Genomic DNA, 21,486 nt, shown 5'->3' on the forward strand with positions numbered 1-21,486 from the left:
TGGCGTCTGCTTCCTCCTACAGGGAGGACGAGCCTGCAGACCCCGGGGTGAGGCGCTGGCGCACACTCTGGGTACCCCAAGGCCCCTGAACGGCACGCTTGCAGCGGGTGGACCGGGCAGCAGTGAACCACACCGGCACGCGGAGCCGTGGGAGAGAGGGTCACCCGCGCCCTGAGCACCTTCTCCTCCAGAGCCCGGGGGTGGCAGCCAGCAGCCGGGCCCAGGACAGCTCCAGCCTGCGTGCCCAGGATGGCGGAGACCGCCCGGGAACACTGTTCCTGCAGGTTCCCTCAGTGAACCCTCCCGCTGGAACAAAGGCACAGTGGTGGGCACGGGGGCCACACCTGAGATCCAGTAATCGGAGGCTAGAGCAGGAGGACCAAAAGCTCGAGGCCTCTGGGAGACGCAGCAAGACCCTGACTCAAAACACAACAGGAGGTGCCAGGGACGCAGCTCCGTGGGGAGCGCCGGCCCAGAGTTGGGGAGAAGGGCTGTGCTGGGTGGGGACAGGGGAAAGAGAGGGAGGACACACAGGGCCAGGCAAGTCCAGCCTGAGGTGGTGAGGCCCCCAGCAGCCTGCAGCAGCTGCAAGCCACCAAGTACCACAATCCTCATTTTCAAGAGACAGTTTTTGAGCCCCAGAATGTCAGCCACTGGCAGCCAGGAACAGATGCTGACAGACACAACGCAGACCTGGCGGGCACAGCCAGAACCTTCCCTGTCACTCCGGCGGTGACAGAATCATGTCAAGCCGGACCCTTCTGCCCGTCACAGGCTCGGAGTTCACGGGCACCGGCAGCCCCAGGGCAGCCACAGCGACCCTCAGGCCCCTAGGCTGGCACTCTCCAAAGACCTCTTCCACAGCCCACGTCACTCCCAGTGCAGGCGACAGGGACCAGAGACCAACCAACTACCTGTGGCTGCACAGAGTTCAACCTGTCTCCACAGGACAGCAGAGATCCCAGCCTTGGAAACCCTGGTCAGTAACAATCATTCATCACACCTGACGGACACCCACTCCGTCCACCAACAGCAGTGGCCAATCATCTCCCTGGGGACACACTGCAGTAGGCACCAAGAGCATGTAATCAGAGGGAGTCTCACCAGGTCCCAAGGCCAGACCTGCTCGCTGCCCAGGCCAGCTCTGCAAAGGCTCGACCCAGGGCCTTCTCCCTGGTGGTATTGGGCAGGGGAGGGGCAGAGAAAGGGGAGGCGGGCCTCCGAGCCCAGCCAGCCCTGTGCATGCTGCTTCCTGATGCCGGAGCTCATGGTGGACACCCCAGCCCGTGGGCCTCCAGCTCCAAAACCACGTGAGCTCTTCCTGCAGCCCACCATGAGGAGTCCACCACCATCTCCCTGCCCGCTGCCCGCAGGCAGCTCCTGTCCCCAGGGCTGGCTGACCCCTCCTCTGGCCCCTGGGTGCCCAGCCACCGGGTGAGCCCTCCAGCCTGGCCTCGGGTCTACAGTCCCCACCTGGCATATTCACACACACTGCCACCCACGGACAGGGGCTGTGGTCCTTCCGCCGCTCTGTGCCCAGTGCCCACCAAGTGCCCAGTCGTTGACAATGCTGCAGGCATGGCCTTCCCAGAAAGGCCTCCACACTGCCCTGCACGGTGCGGCTCCGGGGCAGGTCCCGCAGACCTCGCCCTCTCCCCACACCCTGGGCTTTGCACACCACGCCTGCCAGCTCCTGGGCAGCCCAAGGCGTGGAGGCCACACATCCACTTGTCCCACAGATATGTTAGGTACGCCGGCCTCCCCGAGCCAGGGAAGCCCTGGCTGCCTCTGTTTGATGAGGGTCCTGGTCCAGGGGAAATTAAGAAATGTCAAAACGGGTTTAAATTAAGCATCCCTCCCGGTTTCCACTTAATACACTAGTATTTTAACCCTGCCACCCCCATGCCCCGTGGGGCCTGCTCAGAGCTGAACACAGACTTGGGCCAGGAGAGCAGCTTCCCCAATGCGGCCCAGTTACAGCTCAACCCCTCGCAGCCAACGCTTCTTCTCAGAGACTCTGGGCGACCCAAACTAGCTTCGAAACTACCATGTGGCCCCTGACCACCAGAGGCTGGCCACACGTGCCCCAGACACCCTAGGACCACACCACGTTGTGAGCAGCTCAAAGTCGGAGACCCAGGAACGAGCAAGACCAGGCACTGTCCTGACACGGGTGAGCGGGCCCCCGGGAGCCACCTCCTTCTGCCCACCCCACACCTGAGTCCCCAGTCAGCTCCCTCAGCACGGGGGTCTGGAATGCAGAGCTGGCCGACCCCCCAGCCTCAGTTCTGCGGGGGAAGGAACCACAGGGCAGTGGAGCTGCGGCATTCACAGCCACACCGGGCTGAGCCAGAACGGGTGCCCAGGAAGCCGCCCGCACGGCCTGCACCACCATACCAGGGGTGCATGGGAGGAACCCACTGGCAGGTAGGGCCGGCCAGCCGCTCTGAGGGGTACCTGCGGGACTTCCCCTGCAGCTGCTGTGTGCGGGGGCTCCGGCCGCCCCCGGGCATGCTTCCCTAGGAAGAGGTGCCTGTGACACAGGTGAGTGGCACTGGACTGGCCACAGAGAGCCGGCCTGGGAGGCCTGGAGCGCAGCTTCCCTCACCAGAACCGGGGTCCGCCGCCCAGGCACTTCACACTCTCGCCCTTGTCCAGGGTTGCCCGTGGGGAGGAGGTAAGAGGGGCAGGGAGCGGGTGCGGGGGTGAAAGAGAAGGAGAGGTGGAGGGGAGAGGGGAGAGAGCCTCACCCTCTGCCCCAGCAGAAGCAGGGGAAAGAGAAGCGGCGGGGACCCTGCGGCCGGCACGCTGGGTGAGGCGTGGGATGGTCCAGCCTTGCCCCTGGACGGCTCCAGCGACCACAGCAGGGACAGGGCTCCTGGCCACAAAGCAGACCGGCCCAGAGCTAACGTGGGTGGAAACGAGAGGAGCGGTCGAGGAGAGGAGCATGGAACGCCCCATCTTGGTCAGACGCGGCCGGCGGGTACGGGATGGCTTCTGGATCTGCTCTGGTGGAGCCGGCCGGAGTGACGATTCCAAGCCTTCTCACAGCCAGGGAACCCGGTACCAAGCCCACCATCGCCTGACCGGGGCTCGCCGGCACCCCAGGCTGTGACACAAAGCCAGCCTGCGGGATTCTTACAGGTCCAGACAACCTGTGCGGCCCGCCGTTCAGCCCAGGCAAAGGCTAAGGGCGGCTCTGCGGAGACGCTCAGGAGCTGTAGGGCCGTGCGCCAGTCCTGGGCTTCTGCAGCATGTGCCCCGGGAATCCGCCTACGGCAGGTGCCAGCCCTCCCTGGGCCTCTGGGTGCCAGGCCACTGGGCAGGCCGGGAGTCACTGCTCTAGCGAGACAAGATGTGCTGGAGGAAATGAGGTGGGCAGCAGCGCCCGCTCTGGCCACTGGCCTGCCCCGCCTGCCCCACTTGCCCTGCCTGCCCGATCCAGGCCTCTCCTCTTCCTCTTCAGCACCTCTGACCAGCCACCGTGCACGGAGCAAAATAAACGAGACCGCAGCCTGTGAGCTGCGTCGCTACTCTTTTTAAATGGCTCTCAGCTCTGCACATCAGCCTCACCTGGGAAGCTTTCTCAAATCTCCACAGCCCTGGTCTCTGCCGTGCTTGGGCCTCCCACGGGGCCAGCATGCCTGGCTCCAGCCCACAGGCTGGGCTGCGAGGCACAGCCCCCACCAGCTGGGAAGCAGCTCTCTGGCTTCCTGTTTCTAGGTGTTGACAATACCCACCCCTCCTGACCCGGATCCTCGCCCCTCTGGAGGGGCAGAGGGGGACTCGGCTGCAGCTCCGCCTGGGAGCAGCCTGGAGGGCTCTGCTCTGTGTCCCGGGAGCTGTCCGCAGCCTGGGGCCATCCCAGCCGCTCCACTGCAGTCGGGAGTCTGCCTGCTCTCACACCACACCCACAGAGCCGCCACCCAGAGCCCCCGACCGTCCCGGAAACCACTCAATCGGGTCCAGCAGCCAGCAGAGGCAGAAGCAAGGTCTAGGGGCTCCAGCAAGGCAGGGCTGGGAGGGACGCCCACCCCAGGCTGACCTGTTACACACAGGGTCAGTGTGAGACGCTCCCTCCCCTCAGCACCCAGCCACCCCAGCTCAGAACTGACTAGGAAGGAGGAAGTTGCTCCAGATCTGGCCACAGAGGCCAGGGACGGGACTCCAGCCTCCATTAGGGGTCTTCCGTGTTCAGACTGAGCTCCCTCCTCCGTGACCTCCTCCGTCTGTGAAGAATAAATCTTCACTTGAGGGTGGGTGGGGGGCTCTAGTGAACAGTTCCTCCACAGGAGGCCATGGTGAGGCTGGACCCCAAGACCTTCACTCCCTCTCCCCCAATCCCCTTCCCCGTCCCTGACATCCTCAGAACCCACAGACCATCAGGGGCTGGGGAAACCCTGTGCTCCATCCTCACGAACCTGCGATGGACCCCGTCTGCCCTCGGTCCAGTGTCCAGGTGACCTGGTGAAGCAGGCCCTCATCCTCCCTCCCCCCCGGCCCTCCCAGGAGCCCGCCAACTCCAGGGACATGTGGCACCATCCCTGGGGATAGGGCTGAGCCTGCTTCTGGAGGCCCCAGCCACTGGCCACCCAGCCGGGCTCTGCCCAAGCCTAACTTCCCAGGCAGGTCGTGCTGTGGTCTGCATTGCCAGGTGGGAACGCAGATTGCAAGGGAACAGCCCACAGCACACGGGCACACGCCACACACACCTCTGCCTGCAGGGGAACCCCGGTGTGACAGTCATGGGACCTGAACTGGCAAATTCGCAGCACACGTTGCGACCTGGGCAGAGCCGCGGACGCGCCGCCAGCCCCGTGGACGCTGCCCTGCATCCCCTCCCCACTCCAGCCCCAGGAGACTGGATCCTGCCCACCCGAGATGTCTCTGTCTGCAGCAGCCGACAGCCTGAAGGCCCTCTGCCCAGGGCAGCATCAAACTTTGCCTGGAGGAGCTTCTATGCAAAGCTGCGGACGGAGGGGACGCCTGAGCCACAGCGCCACCTCGGCCAACACCCTGTGCTGCGCCAGAACCTGTCAGCCCTTCCCTTCCGAAATGGATCCATCCTTTCCAGACAGCGGGGAGAGACCACACGCAGCCCGGCCGGAGCCAGCACCAGGCACCCAGCAGCCCGCCGGCCCCCTGCAGCCGGCTCCCGGAGCTGAAGGGCATCCTCCAACCGCTGGAAAATAAACTTCGTCTGGGCAGAGTTTACGGCTATGCCCCTGTCATCAGCTCAGACGCAGAAAGGCGAGGGGGAACGGGAAGCTATTTTTAGGAGAAAAAAAATAAATCTCGACCTACCTTAGATGCGAGCAGGGCCAAGCCTCGAGGTCCACCGCGGAGCGACTGCAGTGCACTGTGTCAGATTACAAACTGGGGGAGGGGGAGGGGGGACGGGAGGCCGGCCAGGCAGCACCCAGGCAGCGTCACGGCAGCCGAGAGTCCACGCCGCTGGGATTCAGCTGGAATGATTCATTAGCTTTCTGCAGACAGGTCGAGAGAGAGAGGGAGAGAGAGGGGCGGGGAGAGAGAGGGAGGGACAGAGAGAGAGAGGGAGGGACAGAGAGAGAGGGAGACAGAGAGGGAGAGGGGGGAGAGGGGGGGAGAGAGGGGGAGAGAGGGGGAGAGAGGGGGAGGATGTCATCCGCCATGCACACAACAGTAGCCAGAGCTATGGGACATGTCTTCACACACACTCACACACGCGTGCGCGCACGCCCCAAGATGGCTCTGTCCCTTCGCTGCCTGCCAGTGTCTTTTTCACAGAGCTGTGGTCACAGGCTGCTTCAGACATGGAGGCTCACCAGCACCAGGCCCGGCAGGCCTTGGGGCTGGAGCATCTGCCTGGCCTGCGCAGCGCAAGGTCCCCCCCTGCAGGTCGCCAGGGGCCCCTGCGGCTGGGCGCAGGCCCTGCTGCCTCTGTCCTGCCGGCCCAGGAGCTCACATGCTGCCAGAGGGAAGCGGCGGTGCGCACCCAAGCTGCTGGGCCGGCTGGCCTCCCCGCCCTAGGCCACCCATCTCCTGTGCAGCCTGAACTCAGCGGCCCAGATCCAGATGTACCACTACCTAGCAACAGAGGTGTGAGGAGAATGGCGTGCCCTGCGCACGCACAGTCACACACACACGCACACACACACATGCATGCCCTGCACACACGCTCACTCCCAGGTGGGCCCCCCCTGGCTGGTCATTTAAAGATGCTGAGTGACCGGGCTCCTCTGGTGGAGTCGCACCCTGGTCCAGCCCCATGGGAACCTGTCAGTGGCAACAGAGAACACCAGGAAAATGACCACCAATTGCAAGGGGAGGCCTGCGGGTGTCACCTGCTGGTCCTTCACACAGAAGGCAGGACTTCTGAGGTGCCCTCTGTGCTCCTCTGACCACTAGGCCCACTCAATGGGCTAGAAACCCAGTGGCCACACTGGTGAGACCCAGCACCCTCTCCAGTCACTGTGGCTTTGCTACTGGTCTTGCGTGGACCAGGGACCTAAAGCTAAAAGACCAGAGGGACACCCCTTCCCGGGATGACATCCCCTCCCATGGCCAGTGGGTGCCCCAGGGTCTCCCCAGCTGGGACTCGTCTGTTCCTGAAGAGGGTCCTGAATGACGTGCTCTGAAGTTGCCTGCCAGATGGGAGCCTCTCCCGGTGCCTGGTGTGCTGGGTGCGCAGAGCAGAGCTCCGGGCTGGCGTCCAGCCGGGGCAGACTCCCACAGGTCCCCGCTCACCCCACTGTGGAGCACGCGGGCAGCTGAGGCCAGGCCTGTGGGCAGACAGTGGGTGCCCACCACACTCACCCCCTGAGGACCCCCGGGAGGCAGCCCAGGCGCCCACGACCAAGGAGGTGCTCAGCACGGGAGGTGAGTCCACAGGCTGGAGCTGTACGGAGCCAGGCCAGCTAAGAAGCCTGGCCCACCTGTGCCAGATGACCCCTGAAACCACTGCTGAGTGACAGCAGCCAGACCCAGGAGGCCATGCCACATGATATGTCCACAAAGGTCCCAGAACAGCACATGGGGGTTGGAGTGTTGCTGCTGACCGGTAGGGGATCGTTCTGGGTGATCCAAGGACTTGGATCCAGGCAGGATGCAGCTGCACAGCATTCCATGTGACGAATGCCCCCGGGCGCTCCCTGCAAGTGGCCAGTCAGGGGAAGTGGAGCTACACTGGCCCGGCCTGACCCGACCCCGTCTGTGTGACCTTGATGGGGCCAGCCTGTCCCTCACTACAAACATGTCCTATTCACAGTGTTACGTTGCCTCCTCGGGTTTCTGGAGGGGAACAAGCAAAACCCCGACAGGAAGTGAAGCCTGCCCTGTAGGAGAGACTCCTCCTTTCAAACAGCCATCCAGTGACGTGCGATTGGCTTTCTACTCCAACATTCTCAGCAGAAAGGAAACACTTCTGAGGCATCATGGAGATCGCAGAGACCTCGAGTCCAAAGTTCTGAAACAACCAACCGCAGAGGTGTCCCCCTTATCTCAGTCAGGGGTGCCTGCCCACCACCCCGTTGAGCTGACCCCGTTGTGTGGACTGGACAACCGAGGCTCAGGGTGGGCTGTGGCAGCCGGAACCACACAGGAGGTTCCATTTTCACAACCAGCAGACCTGCGTATGAAGCTGGGACTAACAGCAGAGGCTTCCCTGGGCTCCGCGAAGGGGGAAGGCGGGTTCTGCGCCTGCTGTTCCCAGTCCTGAAACCAGAGCCGTGTGGCAGCGACCAGCTCCCCTGGAGAACCAGAGGGCCCAGGCCCCCGGGCGCAGATCTCGGGCAGCCCACAGCCCAACCCCACAGGCATTGCTGCCACGACCCGCAGGCTGCCAGAGCGCTGGTGAGCTACGCGCCCTCTGCTGGTCCCCGCCAGTGCCACAAGCCCTGGCCCCGCGGCAGGCAAGCAGGGGACACGGCCTTTCAGGTTTCCCGCCCTCCGTGTGGCTGAGGCACAGCGGGCATTGTCCACTTGGAACTGCTGCCCAGCAAAGCACCGATCATTCTGGTCGCCATGCAGTTCTGAGGGCTCAGCACTAACGGGAATCCGCCCGCGCAGGCGGCCAAGACCAGGTCTGTGCTGACACAACACCAGCGCCTCTGCCGCCATGGCTGGCAGCTGCAGGGAGCCGAGGCCAGCGTCTACCTGTGGCCACCCATGTCTCGTCGAGCAGCGCCTTGAAGGCAGGGTCCACCTAGGCCGGCACTGTGCTGCAGCTGTCTCTCAGAAAAATCCAAGCAACCATCTGTGTGTGTGGTGGGCGGCAGAAGGCACGCGGCTGGGGAGACGAGACGGCCGTCACCCAAGTCCAGGGAAGAGAGGGAAGAGCGATCACTGACAGAACTGGAGAGGATGGATGGGGACATGGCGGGAAGGGAGGGACGGGGGGACAAGATGGGTGGAGTGAGTGGAGTCAGATGGGATGGGACTGGTGGGTGTAATGGGTGGTGTGGGTGGAATAGGGTGGGATGGATAGTGGAAATGGCTGGAGTGGATGGGATGGGATAGGATAGGATTGGATGAAATGGGCGGGATGGAGTGGGATGGATGGGGTGGGTGGGGTGGGACAGATGGGTTAGCATGGGGATGGGATGGATGGATGGGATGGGATGGGATGGGATGGAATGGGTGGGGTGGAGTAGAATGGGATGGGGTGGAATGGGGTGGTGTGGGTGGAATAGGGTGGGATGGATAGTGGAAATGGCTGGAGTGGATGGGATGGAGCAGGTGGAAGGGATGGGGTGGGGTAGAATGGGTGGGATGGAGTGGGATGGGGTGGGATGGATGGGGTAAGGTGGGATGGGATGGGTGGCATGGGATGGATGGGGTGGGTGGGGTGGATGGGGGAGAGTTGGGTGGGATAGATGGGATGGGGTAAAGTAGGATGGATGGGGTGGGAAAGGATGTGATAGATGGGTTAGCATGGGGATGGGATGGATGGATGGGGTGGAAGGGAGGGATGGTTGGGGTGGATGGATAGGGTGGAAGGGAGGGATGGATGGGAGGGATGTATGGGAGGGATGAATGAGGTGGATGGGATGGATGAATGAGAGGGATGAATGGGAGGGATGGGTGGGAGGGATGGATGGGAGGGACAGATGGGGTGGATGGGAGGGGTGGATGGGAGGGATGGATGGGAGGGATGGATGGGAGGGATGGATGGGAGGGATGGGAGGGATGGATGGGAGGGATGGATGGGAGGGGCGGATGGGAGGGATGGATGGGAGGGATGGATGGGAGGGATGGATGGGGTGGATGGGAGGGATGGATGGGGTGGGCAGGTGTGATGGGGTGGGGTGGGACTGGTCAGGTGGATGGGATGGGTGGGATGGGTGGGGTGGGGGAATTCTGGTGAGCCCACCTGGTTCAAGTACCACCAGGAAATCCAGGTGACACTGTGTGACTGGTGCTATGCCTGCTGCGCCGTGGAGGCTTCTGCGGAGGAGTCGCCTCCCCCTCAGAGCTCACAAGGGCGACTGGAGCAGCTCTGTCTCCACACGTCAGGCTCCTCGCTCCCTGCACTCACGCTCCTGGTGCCAGCACTGTAGGAGGAACCACCATGGCGGTGTGTCTCCTGGTCACAGGGTCACAAGAGCAACTCAGTGCACAGAGCAGAGGGAGTGTAGAGGAAGCCACCCATGCCATGATGGCCAGTGACAGCTTACACACAGAAGTGACGAGGAATCAACCAAACATACCCCCTAAATCCAACTGTAACCCCAACTCCACTTCCTCTTTGCCAGGTCCAAAAAAATGCCCACAGCTTCTCAGACACCACCAGCACCAGGGAAAGTCTCGGTGGAAAAACACAACCATCTTAAGTGATTTAGTTAAAGTAACTTCTGTGAGTAAATTTTGTGAACATAACACCAGGGTCCTTTCCAGGACTTGTGAGGGCTTATACAAGTGAGGGTCTGATACTGACACTTCACTGGTTTTGTGATAAATCTGCCTCTTGACCAAGGTAAGGACCACATTGCTTAATATATAAAGAGCTCTTACAAATCACTAAGAAAAGACCAGAAATCCATTATAAAACCTGAGAAAGATGTGGTCACAAAGGTTAGCACTCTGATAAAAAAAAAGGCCTCTTGCTACATTACAAATGATGTATTAAGTAAAAGAAAAGCAAAGACTATGTCTTGCTTTTTTGATGCAACCAACCTGGGGAGACTCACCAGAATTCCCACCCAGCCCAGAGGGCCATGTGTTTGTGGAGAAAGGGGCTGCCTGAGGCCGTCTCAGGGAGTTCACCACAGCAGGAGCAGTGACTGCCTCTCCAGAGAGAGATGCAGGCTGACGTGTGAGCGTGGAAGATCCTGCTACTTCTCTTTTACCCAAAGCACTGTTCATTATACTCATTTAAAATAAAGCCTGGGACTGGGGAGATGGCTCAGTTGGTAGAGTGCTTGCCTCATGTCACAAGGTCCTGGGTTCAATCCACAGCACCGCAAAAAAATGAATAAATAAATAAAATAAAAACTTACAGATATTAAAACGCCCTTGCTGGATGTGTACTACGTGTTAAATACCACATCCAACAAACTTCGCCCCTGCAGAACGTAAGCAGCCTGCCGTAGTCAGTTTTCCATCTCTGTAACCAAAATACTCATCAAAAACAACTTAGAGGAGGAGAAGTTTATTTGGGGCCCACAGTTTCTGAGGTCTCAGTCCATAGATAGCCAACCCAACTACAACGCTCTGGGCCCAGGTAAGGCAGAACATCATGGCGGAAGGGCCACTCAGAGGGAAGCTGCTCTGCTCATGGTGGGGTCAGGGAGCAGGAGACAAAGACAAAGGGGGCTGCAGGGAAGATACACCCCTCCAGGGCAGCTCGGGTGACCGACCTCCTCCAGCCAGGCCCCACCTGCCCACATCACTGCCCAGTCAGCCCATTTACACCTGAAGAGGCTGCAGCTCTCACCACCCAGTCACCTCCCCTGCATTGACAGGGACCCGTCTCCAAACCATAACATGGCCTAAGACAAAAAGGACCCTGGTAATCCACCAAACGGCACTTCCCACATGAGTGGCGAAGGCAGATGTCCAGCCTAGACACAGAGCTGCGGATATCCAGCCAGACGCATAGCTGCAGGGGCTTCTGGGAGTGGGCTGTGCTCGACCCTCCAGCTGTCTCTGCACTGCCTGAGCACTGAGCATCAGAAGGGGACACTCAGACACAGGTGGGATGTGTCCTGAGCCAGGGGACTTCCCACTGAGTGACCACAGTGGTCACAGCAGCCCCTTCTGAGACTGAGCAACCGCTGCACAGCAGGGCTTCTGGCCCAGCCGCCCATCCCGTTAGGAAAGGTACAGGAAGGGTGTCTCAGCCCAGCACGGCAGCACAGATGAGCCCTGCGGGGGACCGGTCCTCACGGCCGCCACACTGCATGGTTCCTCCGCCTCCCTCCATCACATGGAGAAGAGAAGGTTCACCTGGGAGCGGAGAAAACACATGGTCACGGACAAGGAGGAAGCAACTGCGGCATTTTTCTTTCATTCAATGGGAAATTTCTACCAGGAATTTGAAAACTGTGTGTCTTTCCAAATACAGAGCAGATGAGACCAGCCCCCGGTGAGCAGCCCGGTAGGAACCAAGAAGCTCAAGTGGGACGTGCGGAAGCAGGAGGAAGAGATCAAAGCTCAGATCAGAGTCTGGAAAGTCAGAGGTCCCAGCAGGCCACGAACAGCCGAGCTCGGGAGCGTGAGACACGGTTGTGGCGGCCTCTCGCCTTCCCTTAGGAGGGACACGGGAATCAAGGATCGTTCACTCTCCACCCAAGTCCACTGTTAGGACAGTGAGAGAGGAGAGCGCCGGCCCCTGGCCAGAAGGGGGCCCTGCTGCTGCAGCCTGGCGGGCTGGCCGCAGGTGGTAACCAGCGCTGCGCAGGGGCTCCAGGATCCAGGGCCGCAGTCTGCTCCTCCTGAGGCTGCTTGCATTCTGTGGCTCTGGTTGGTACAGGATGTGCAGACGAACCGTCCATTTCTACTTTTAAAAATAAAGCTCCAGTCCTCCGTGGAAAGGCAAAAAGTCGGAACACGTGTAGACGGGACATGGTCTCCACCCACCAGCATCTCCTTGTCAGAGCCAGGGAGCCCCCAGGGGTGTGGCCCTGAGATGGCAGTGCCAAAACCCTGCATCCCCACTGGGGTCCAGGGACAAAACGCCACCCCTGGTGGCACCTGTCCAACAGCATCACAAACAGATGATAGTCTCTAGTCCTGTGGCGAAATCTTCCACCAACCTCCCTCCTGGGAAAACAGACCAACAGATTGTCCCCAACCAACACGCACGCCCACCGTCCCAGATGGAGCCCACAGGCACTCTCTGGGCCGTGGGCTTTCTGGGGCCATCCCCAAGAGTGTGGGACTGGACACCTGGGGTTCTTGTGTCACCAAGAGCCAGTTTCTGTAAAACACTCTGGTCCAGAGCTGCCTGCCCAATCCAGGTCACGCCGCCCACTCTGCAGAACCACAGGGTCCTGAGCAAATGAGTGAATGACCACATGTTCCCAGCAGCAAGTCTCTGGAGTGTGCCTCTCGGTGACGAAGATTCTCCTCCTGAAACATGGCTAATTGGGACACTAAATATAAACATCCTGATTCACTTAATTTTCCTCCTGGGACATGATATCCTGTGCCTACAAGAGACGGGAATTCTGGAAAGTGGCCCCCTGATGTCAACACCACACTGGGGGGATGTCATCTGGCTTTTGGGGCCAAGCAGACCACGGGAGCAGAGGGGAGAGGCGGAGGGAGGCTGTGGCGATGGGGCAGCTCAGTTCCAGGCAAACCCAGCAAACCAACGAGACGGGGGCGCCAGGCAGGCTTTCTTCCTCACAGTCCACCCTGGGGCTCTGAGATTGCACAGCAGGCCACGGCGGACTTTGCGTCCTCCTTGAAATCCCTGTGCCAACAAAGCTCAGAGTCATGTCCCTGAAAAATTGCCATCAGGGGAAACTCTGGGTTTTCAGGGATAGTCAGGGGACAGTGGTGAACATGTGGGTCAACGAGGGACCACCCGGGCCGCCACCTGTTGTATAAACAAAGTTTTATTGGGCTGTGGCCACGCCTGCCTGCCGTGCAGGTCCGGCAGCCGAGATGCTCACGGAGGGAGGCTGCGGCCGGAGCCCTGGTCAGAGGCCCTGTGCCCTTTTCATCTGCGTGTGTGCTTCTCATCAAAAGATCTCCAAATACAAATCGTCAAACTGCCACGGGGCATGAACCAGCCCCCCACAAGATGCCGGATTCACACAGGGCTTCAGGGTCCACCTGGGGAGCACGGGAGCACCACAAAGGCAGACAGCAGCCAGAGCAGGGGTCCCCGAGGGACGCGCCTCCCCCAGCCCACGCCACACAGCAGGGATGCCAGGGCCATTCTGAGAGAAGCGCACAGGGCACCCACAGGCAAGGCCAGGCCAGGGCAGACAGGCCTGGCAAGCAGGGCGGGAACGGTCCCAGACTCAGGAGACTGACCAAGCATGTGCCATGCCATCCTGGAGTAGACTTGGGGAAGCAACAGCTCTACGGGACACTGTGGGGCGAAGGACAGGTGCTACCGGGGTGACTTAAGGCTGTAAACTGTGTTGTAGTTGAGCAGACCGCGTCTGCATCCTCAGAACCAGGGGATGCTTGGGGAGAGGGCAGGGATCTGCAGTGCCTTGCAAATAGGTCTGGAAGCACACAGCCCCCTGTCCTCTCCCTCACCCTCTGCGTGCATAGATAGGTGACCGGAGTGACAGACAACAGGTAAGCAGCTAGGAAGATTGATAGACAGAGGGATGACAGATGTAGACAGACAAAACCTAGAAAGACAGAGAGATAGGCAGAGGATAGATATGGATAGAAAGGTCACAGATACAGACATGATTGATTGATAGATGACAGAGGTAGACAATAGATATGTATAGATGATAGGTGGATAGATAGGTTATAGGTATATGATTGATAGTTGATAGATATAAATGATTGATAGATGGTAGATAGATGATAGAGACAGATGGTAAAGATAGGTAGATAGATTAGTGATAGATAAATGATAGACAATAGATAGATGATAAATGAGAGATGATAGATGACTGATGGATGAGAGATGTATGATGGATGATGGATGATGGATGATGGATGATGGATGATAGATAGGCAGACAATGGATAATAGATGACAGAGATAGACGGCAGGGTGTCCAGCACAGCCATATTCTAAAGGAGGTCCCTCTCCTGGAGGCCTCTCTGGCCCTCTGGCACTGTCCTCCTCACTGTCTCAGGCTTGCTGAGATTGTCCAGTTGTACGGGCAGCTCTTGGTTCAGGCTGCATTCTGCAGAGCCCACGGTGCGCTTGGGGCCCTTGCTGGTGGTGACCCATCTTTCTCTCATGTGGCATGTCCCCCTGCTCCGTGGAGGCCCCAGTGTCCAGGGGCCACCACTGCACTATCGCCTTTTGCTCACCTCTGTCCCAGCCTCACCTGGAGGCCCAATCAGTCCCGCCAGCACCTCACACAGCTGAGGAAAGCACCAGCCCTGGCGCCACCTGCTGACCTCCTCCCAGAGCCTCTGCATCTAAGATGAGAGAAAAGCAGACTGCAGTCTCCGACAGTGCGGCTGTGCAGGCTCGGCCTTGCTTCCCAGGTGATACACCAACTGCACCACGTGGAAAACACAGAAGAAGCCAGCGCAACCCAGCAATCCCACAGGAGCCCCTGGAAACGCCGCGGCTCCTGCTCGGTGCCTGCCTTTGCATGCTGGCCTTTCTGCACACTATTGTACATGCTGTCGCACATTCTGTGCACATGCTGCACCCTTTACACATGTTTCGGTGCGTGCATGACATTACAGGAAGGTCGTTGCTCTTTGATTTTGCCTTCTTAAAGTCTGTCTTGCAACAGACTTGCTCTACTGAATGAACACGGTCCCCCAGCATAAACTCTTACCTTTCAGAGAGAAGCAGTGGGAACATCCCCAGCTCCTGCAAGGTTCGACTTCCACTGTTTGACATTTCCCGAGACTCTGGGTGACACTTTGAGTGTGAAGTGGCTCCTCAGCAACTCACTCTGGGAGACAGCCTGGGTCAGTTGATGTGGCCACCTGTGTGGGTCCCCTTCCGGCTCAGGAGCAGTGGCTCTCTCCCCACCTCCTTACACCACAGGAGGAGCGCTCACAAAGCCTGCTCACAAGTTAGATGGGGCATCTCCTGGCTGGCACTCAGCTGCCTGGAGGCAGCGCGGGGAGCTCTTGCTCCTGGACTGTGGAGCCAGGGACTGGGCTCCAGCAAAATCCCAAAATGGCCACAGACCAGCTGAGGGATGTTGGGCAAGTTGCCTAAACCTGATGTGCCTCCATTTCTTCATCTCTACGTAGGGAATAGAGTACAGATGCCTGAATGAGCACTCAGGAGAGGCTGAGACCAGGTCCCAGTTCCTGGTAGTACTGTGGGAGGACCCACTATAACGCAGTAGCACTGTGCAAGCCCTCACCATTACTCAGCAGCACTGTGTGGCAGCACTGAGTGTGTTCACTATCATAGCCGTACTGTGTGAGCAACACTATCACTCAGTGGCATTGTTTGCCATCACTAAGTATCGGTGTGCAAGCACTATCACTTAGCAGCACTGTGCAAGCACTATCACTGAGCAGCACTGTGCAAGCACTATCACTGAGCAGCACTGTGCAAGCACTATCACTTAGCAGCACTGTGCAAGCACTATCACTTAGCAGCACTGTGCAAGCACTATCACTGAGCAGCACTGTGCAAGCAATATCACTGAGCAGCACTGTGCAAGCACTCACTATCACTCAGCAGCACCATGAGAGTTCACCAGTACTGTCATTCCTCAGCTAATTAATACGGTGCGCACTTTCCCAATCTTCTGCCCAGCTGGCATCACCCCAAGCTCGTGGTGGTTCTCTTAACATGATCTTATTGATAGTAATCAATGCTGGTTTCCATGGCATTGCCATTAGGATGATGTGGTCCCAGTGCACCTGACAGAGTGGAAAAGAGGTCAGGATGCTCACATGAGTTGGCAACTTTCCATTGTGCAGTTTGGGGGCAATGCTTTTGGTTCCAAAGGAAAAAATAAGACGGGTTCCTGGGCGGGAACAGCTGGGTCGAAGCCAAGACAGCAGGTCACTCATCACTGCCTCTGGGGCAGAACAGGCCAGTACTCACTGCACAAGTCTTTCACCTTTTTTAAGAAATCCCATTAAAAATTGCCAAGGGGCATGGAACTGCAGAGCAGGGTGCTGGGTGACATAAGCCAGGCACAGAGCCAAGCCCGGCATGCTGTCCTGAGGGTGGACCCTAACGATGCAGCCCACTGAGGGCAGCATTGTGGTCAGGAGAGGCTGGACGGCAGCAGGAGGGGCGACCCCGTGCTGCAGCACAGGAGGGACCCGAGTTCCCGGCAATGTGCTACATGGTTTATAAAGAACTACAAGAGGGGAGTTCCGAGTTTCCCAAAACAAGTGACTCCCGGTTAAGGAAATGAAGTGCCAATCACCCTGACTTACATTTATACATGCATCAAGTCATCACACCCACCAAGAACAATCATTGTGCTCATTAAAAACAAAAATAAAGGAAAACACCCCATTGGAGGGGACTGTCTTACAGTGTCTTCCGTCTCCACGCTGGACGCACCACTTCCCAGGGTCCGGGACTAGTCTTCCTCCACCAACGTGAGCCTTTCCACGGGCTCTTGTCTACAGCTTTGCTTCCAGCAGGAAACTGTAACTGCTGTGGGGCCCTCAGCCACCACTTCTGCACGAGACCCCCTCTGCCTCCGGCTCTCTGCCAGGGGTACACGCCCACGTGGAGCACTCCCCAAAGCCCCACCCTACACTCAACAGGTCAAAGCTGGGGGCGTCATCCTCCTCCTGGTTTCCCCACCCAGCCCCTGTCCAGCCATAGCAGCAGCCTGGACCTTCCTCCCGTCTGTACTGAGGCCACAGTAGCCACCTCATGAACCACCCTGGCACAAGGCAGCTGCACTACCAAGAATCAAGCCTGGCCTCGCATCACCTGGCCTGTGTCCTGCCCTGCAGCTTCACCAGCAAGACGGTGAGGGGCAGGGAGGAGGCACAGCTCCCAAGAAGCTTGGGAATTCAAAAGGGGCAGCCTCCAGACAAGCCCTTGTTTTGTGTGGCCACCTACCATTCCACAACAGCTCCCTCCACGCCACCTCCAACAGGATTGCTCCAGTCACTGAGGATGGAGGGAAACTCCCCAGGCCCTTCCCAGGAGGCCCTGCCCAGGCCAGCTCAGGCCAGCACAGCCGGCTCTCCCTACCCTGTTGACAGCAAGAATGCCCCGGCTGTCCTGGGATCCCTTGCAGGGCTCCAATGCCGCCACTGGACAAAAGCATTCCTGACAGGGATCCTCGAGGGAGTGGGTCCCGCTGGGGACCACTGATGCTGTTACTCCTGTACGCTGGCTCTGGAAGCCCTGCGTGCCAAGGGGCCCCACCCTCAGAAGCAAAATGGGTCTTGACAGGCGACACAACTCAATGAGAAAATGGAATGTGATTGACAGGCTCCACTGATTCAAGGTTTTTAAGAAAACAGTTGCCAAGGAGAAAAAGAAGCCACATTCCACAGCTGGGCAAAAGGCCTGGACTCGGGCTCTGACAGGGCGCCCTCCGCTGTCCATCAGTGCCCTGATGCCACCAGAGAGACCGAAAAGACAGAAACCCTGTGGGGAGCAGAGGGCAGGGTCCAGTCCTCGGTCCTCAAGAGGGGACAGTGGCCATTTTGAGGTAGATTCGTGGGGGTGACCATAGCTTACCACAACCTATGGCACAACTGTGAGCAAGCAGGAGTGAGAAACTGCCAACCCAGCACGGATGGTGGCAGCCATCTGCTGGCTCGCCACGCAGACACGCCACCAGACATCATACCACGCCCACACATCAAACCACACCCCACATCAGACCACGCCCCACATCTCACCACGCCCACACATCTCACCACACCCCCACATCACACCACGCTCCACATCACACCAGGTCCCACACATCTCACCACGACGCCCCACAGCACACCACGCCGCACATCAGACCACGCCCCATATCTCACCACGCCCCACAGCACACCACGCCCCACACATCACAAAATGTCCCACACGTCACACCACACCTCACACGTCACGCCACACCCCACACATCAGACCACGCCCCACATCACACCACGCCCCACATCAGACCACGCCCCACATCACACCACGCCCCATATCACACCACGTCCCACATCACACCAGGTCCCACACATCTCACCACGCCCCACAGCACACCACGCCCCACACATCACAAAATGTCCCACACGTCACACCACACCTCACACGTCACGCCACACCCCACACATCAGACCACGCCCCACATCACACCACGCCACACATCACACCATGCCCCACACATCACACCACGCCTCACACATCACACCACACCCCTCATCAGACCATGCCCCATATCACACCACGCCCACGCATCACACCACACCCACACATCACACCACGCCCCACATCAGACCATGCTCCACATCACACCACACCCACACATCACACCACGCCCCACATCATACCATGCCCCACACATCACACCACATCGCATACATCACACCACGATCCACATCTACCACGCCCCACATCACACCACACTCCACACATCAGACCACGCCCCACACATAACACCATGCCCCACACAACACACCATACCCCACACACCTCACCACACACCCCCGCATCTCACCACACACCCCCGCATCTCATCACGTGCCACATATCTCACCACACACACAAATCACCACACCCACACATCTCACCACGCAGATCACACCACGCCCACACATCTCACCATGCCCCACTTCTCACCACGCCCCACTTCTCACCACACCTGCACATCACACCATGCCCCACTTCTCACCACGCCCCACTTTTCACCACAGCCCTACTTCTCACCACACCCCCACAACTCACCACACCCCACTTCTCACCACACCCCCACATCTCACCACAGCCCCACTTCTCACCACGCCCACACATCTCACCACGCCCACACATCACACCACGCCCACACATCACACCACGCCCACACATCTCACCACGCCCCCACATCACACCACGCCCCCACATCGCACCACGCCCCCACATCTCACCACGCCCCACTTCTCACCACACCCCCACATCTCACCACGCCCCACTTCTCACCATGCCCCCACATCTCACCACACCCCCACATCACACCACGCCCCCACTTCTCACCACACCCCATCTCACCACGCCCCACTTCTCACCACGCCCCCACATCTCACCACGCCCACACATCTCACCACACCCCATCTCACCACGCCCCACATCACACCACGCCCACACATCTCACCATGCCCCACATCTCACCACGCCCACACATCACACCACGCCCACACATCACACCACGCCCCACTTCTCACCACACCCCATCTCACCACGCCCCACTTCTCACCACGCCCCCACATCTCACCACGCCCACACATCTCACCACACCCCATCTCACCACGCCCCACATCACACCACGCCCACACATCTCACCATGCCCCACTTCTCACCACGCCCACACATCTCACCACGCCCACACATCACACCACGCCCACACATATCACCACGCCCACACATATCACCACGCCCACACATCACACCACGCCCCACACACCACACTGCACCCTACATGACCGTGGCAGGTGAGTGGCCACTTGTTCGAGGAGGTGGGTGCCACCCGCCTGCTCTGATCGGAGCGCACTGCCTGGTTCTAGCGGGCACACTGCTTCCAGTGAATTCAGACGATCAACTTCTGAAAAGCAGTTTTGCGGGATTTACTACGCGCCAGGAAACAGACCCGCCTTGAGGCCTGGATGAACACCGCCATCAGAACGCAGCTCTGACTCGCCTGCACTGCCCCAGACGCTTTCCTCCTCCCCTGGGGCCAGACCGCCCTGCGCCGCCCGCACCGCCGCCTTCCCCGGGCACTCACAGGCTGGCATCAGCAGGGCGGCTTTCGCGTCTGGAGCTTCTGCTTCTGCAGGTCTGTCCCTGCGGGCACGGGTCAGTCGGGAGTCCCTTCCTTGGACTCGAGTGCTGGGCGCTGCTTCTGTGGGTGCTAACCCACACTTGCTGGCTGCCACCTGCTGGTGGACATTGGGTTATTTCCTGTCTTCCGCTGTTTTGATTAACGCGCTGAAGAACATTTGTGCAGGGTCACGTGTGTGTTTCCACTGCTCCTGGGGAACCCGAGGGACCATGCCCTCTGGCCAGCAGAGGCAGGGCTTCCAGCATCTCCACATGGGCCCACAGAGCTGTGGCCTTCTTGCCTCCACCGCCTCTGGGCAGACCCCTTTTCTCTGGCCTCTTCCTCATCCTGGACACTGAAGTCCCCATTAAGAGGTTGCTCCTCTGTCTGCCCCACAGTTGTATAAAGCATTTTCCTTAAATTACTAAGTTAGCTGCAACATTTAAATGCAAAGAGGGCTCATGTGAAGACCCAGATGCTCAGTTTTCCTCAACACCAGGTGGTGCTGGAAACTGGAGGCACCAGCCTCTCCTGGGCAGGCCTCACCTCCAGTCAGTCGGCCTCCCTCCCGCAGCCTCTGCCCTTCTCCGGTTGGCATTAATTACCACTTGCCCACAGTGTGATTATCACCAAGTGGAAACAAATGAAATTTTTCTTAAACCCACATGTCCATCAAAATTGGGGAGCACAATAATCCTAGTCACATAGAAGCCAAGATGGGAGAAAAGGAAGCTCCCTTGGGAAAGCAGAGGTGGCCCCTGTGCCTGAAGACCTACTCAGCTCCCACCTGGGCGGCTACCATGCGGCTGGCCCCAGGCCTTGCTCCATTCACTCAGGAATGGGCAGTGAGTGCAGAGCGCACCGCAGTCTGCCAGACACCCCAGGGCTGCAGGCAGCAGAAACGTGTGTGAGCCAGGTGGGCTTCAGAGCTAGGAAGGCAGAGCAGGTGAGGAGACAGTGGGGCTTCCAGGCCAGAGGGCCAGGGACAGCCTGTGCAGGAGGTGGCCGAAGTCGAGCCCTGCCCAAGTGAAGGAGTGAGCCACATGGCACCTGGGGAAGAAGCTCCCAGAGGGGAGGCGAAGGGGGGAGGGCTTTTACCTGACTCTAAGCAGGCAGGAGAACACTCAGAACGACTTCTATTCTGCAACCCCGGCCTGCCCGGGAAGCGCGGGTCGGCAGCAGCTCAAAAGCCAGCTGCCAACCAACAACTCTCACATCTGACCCCCAACAGTAATGCCCTGAGAGTACACCGCACCATCCCCATTACGCAGATGGGAAAACAGACTCCCTGGCCTCTCGGCTGCTGGCCGACACCAGCAGTGTGGTGCTGCTTCGTCCCCCGGCCTCCTCCCCCAGGCCCTCCTTTTCATCTCTTCCCTCTTTGAACCTTGCTCCTTACTTTACTGGGGTTCTGTTTTTAGATGTGGGGTGATAGGAAACGGAGATCACCCATTTTCCTAATT

The 21,486-nt window shown here is 59.2% G+C and overlaps 1 protein-coding gene across 1 annotated transcript in view; it reads right to left on the minus strand.

Annotated features, from left to right (window-relative positions):
- Positions 1-5,379: 5,379 nt before the first annotated feature.
- Stx2 (syntaxin 2) overlaps positions 5,380-21,486 on the minus strand; it is a 60,411-nt gene continuing 44,304 nt past the window's right edge. Inside the window, exon 10 of the mRNA XM_047560694.1 lies at positions 5,380-5,486. Within this exon, the coding sequence (XP_047416650.1) occupies positions 5,430-5,486 (57 nt within the window). The 3' untranslated portion in view covers positions 5,380-5,429. The remainder of the gene's footprint in view (positions 5,487-21,486) is intronic.

This window comes from Sciurus carolinensis, chromosome 8 (genome assembly GCF_902686445.1).
Source record: "Sciurus carolinensis chromosome 8, mSciCar1.2, whole genome shotgun sequence".
NCBI lineage: Eukaryota > Metazoa > Chordata > Mammalia > Rodentia > Sciuridae > Sciurus > Sciurus carolinensis.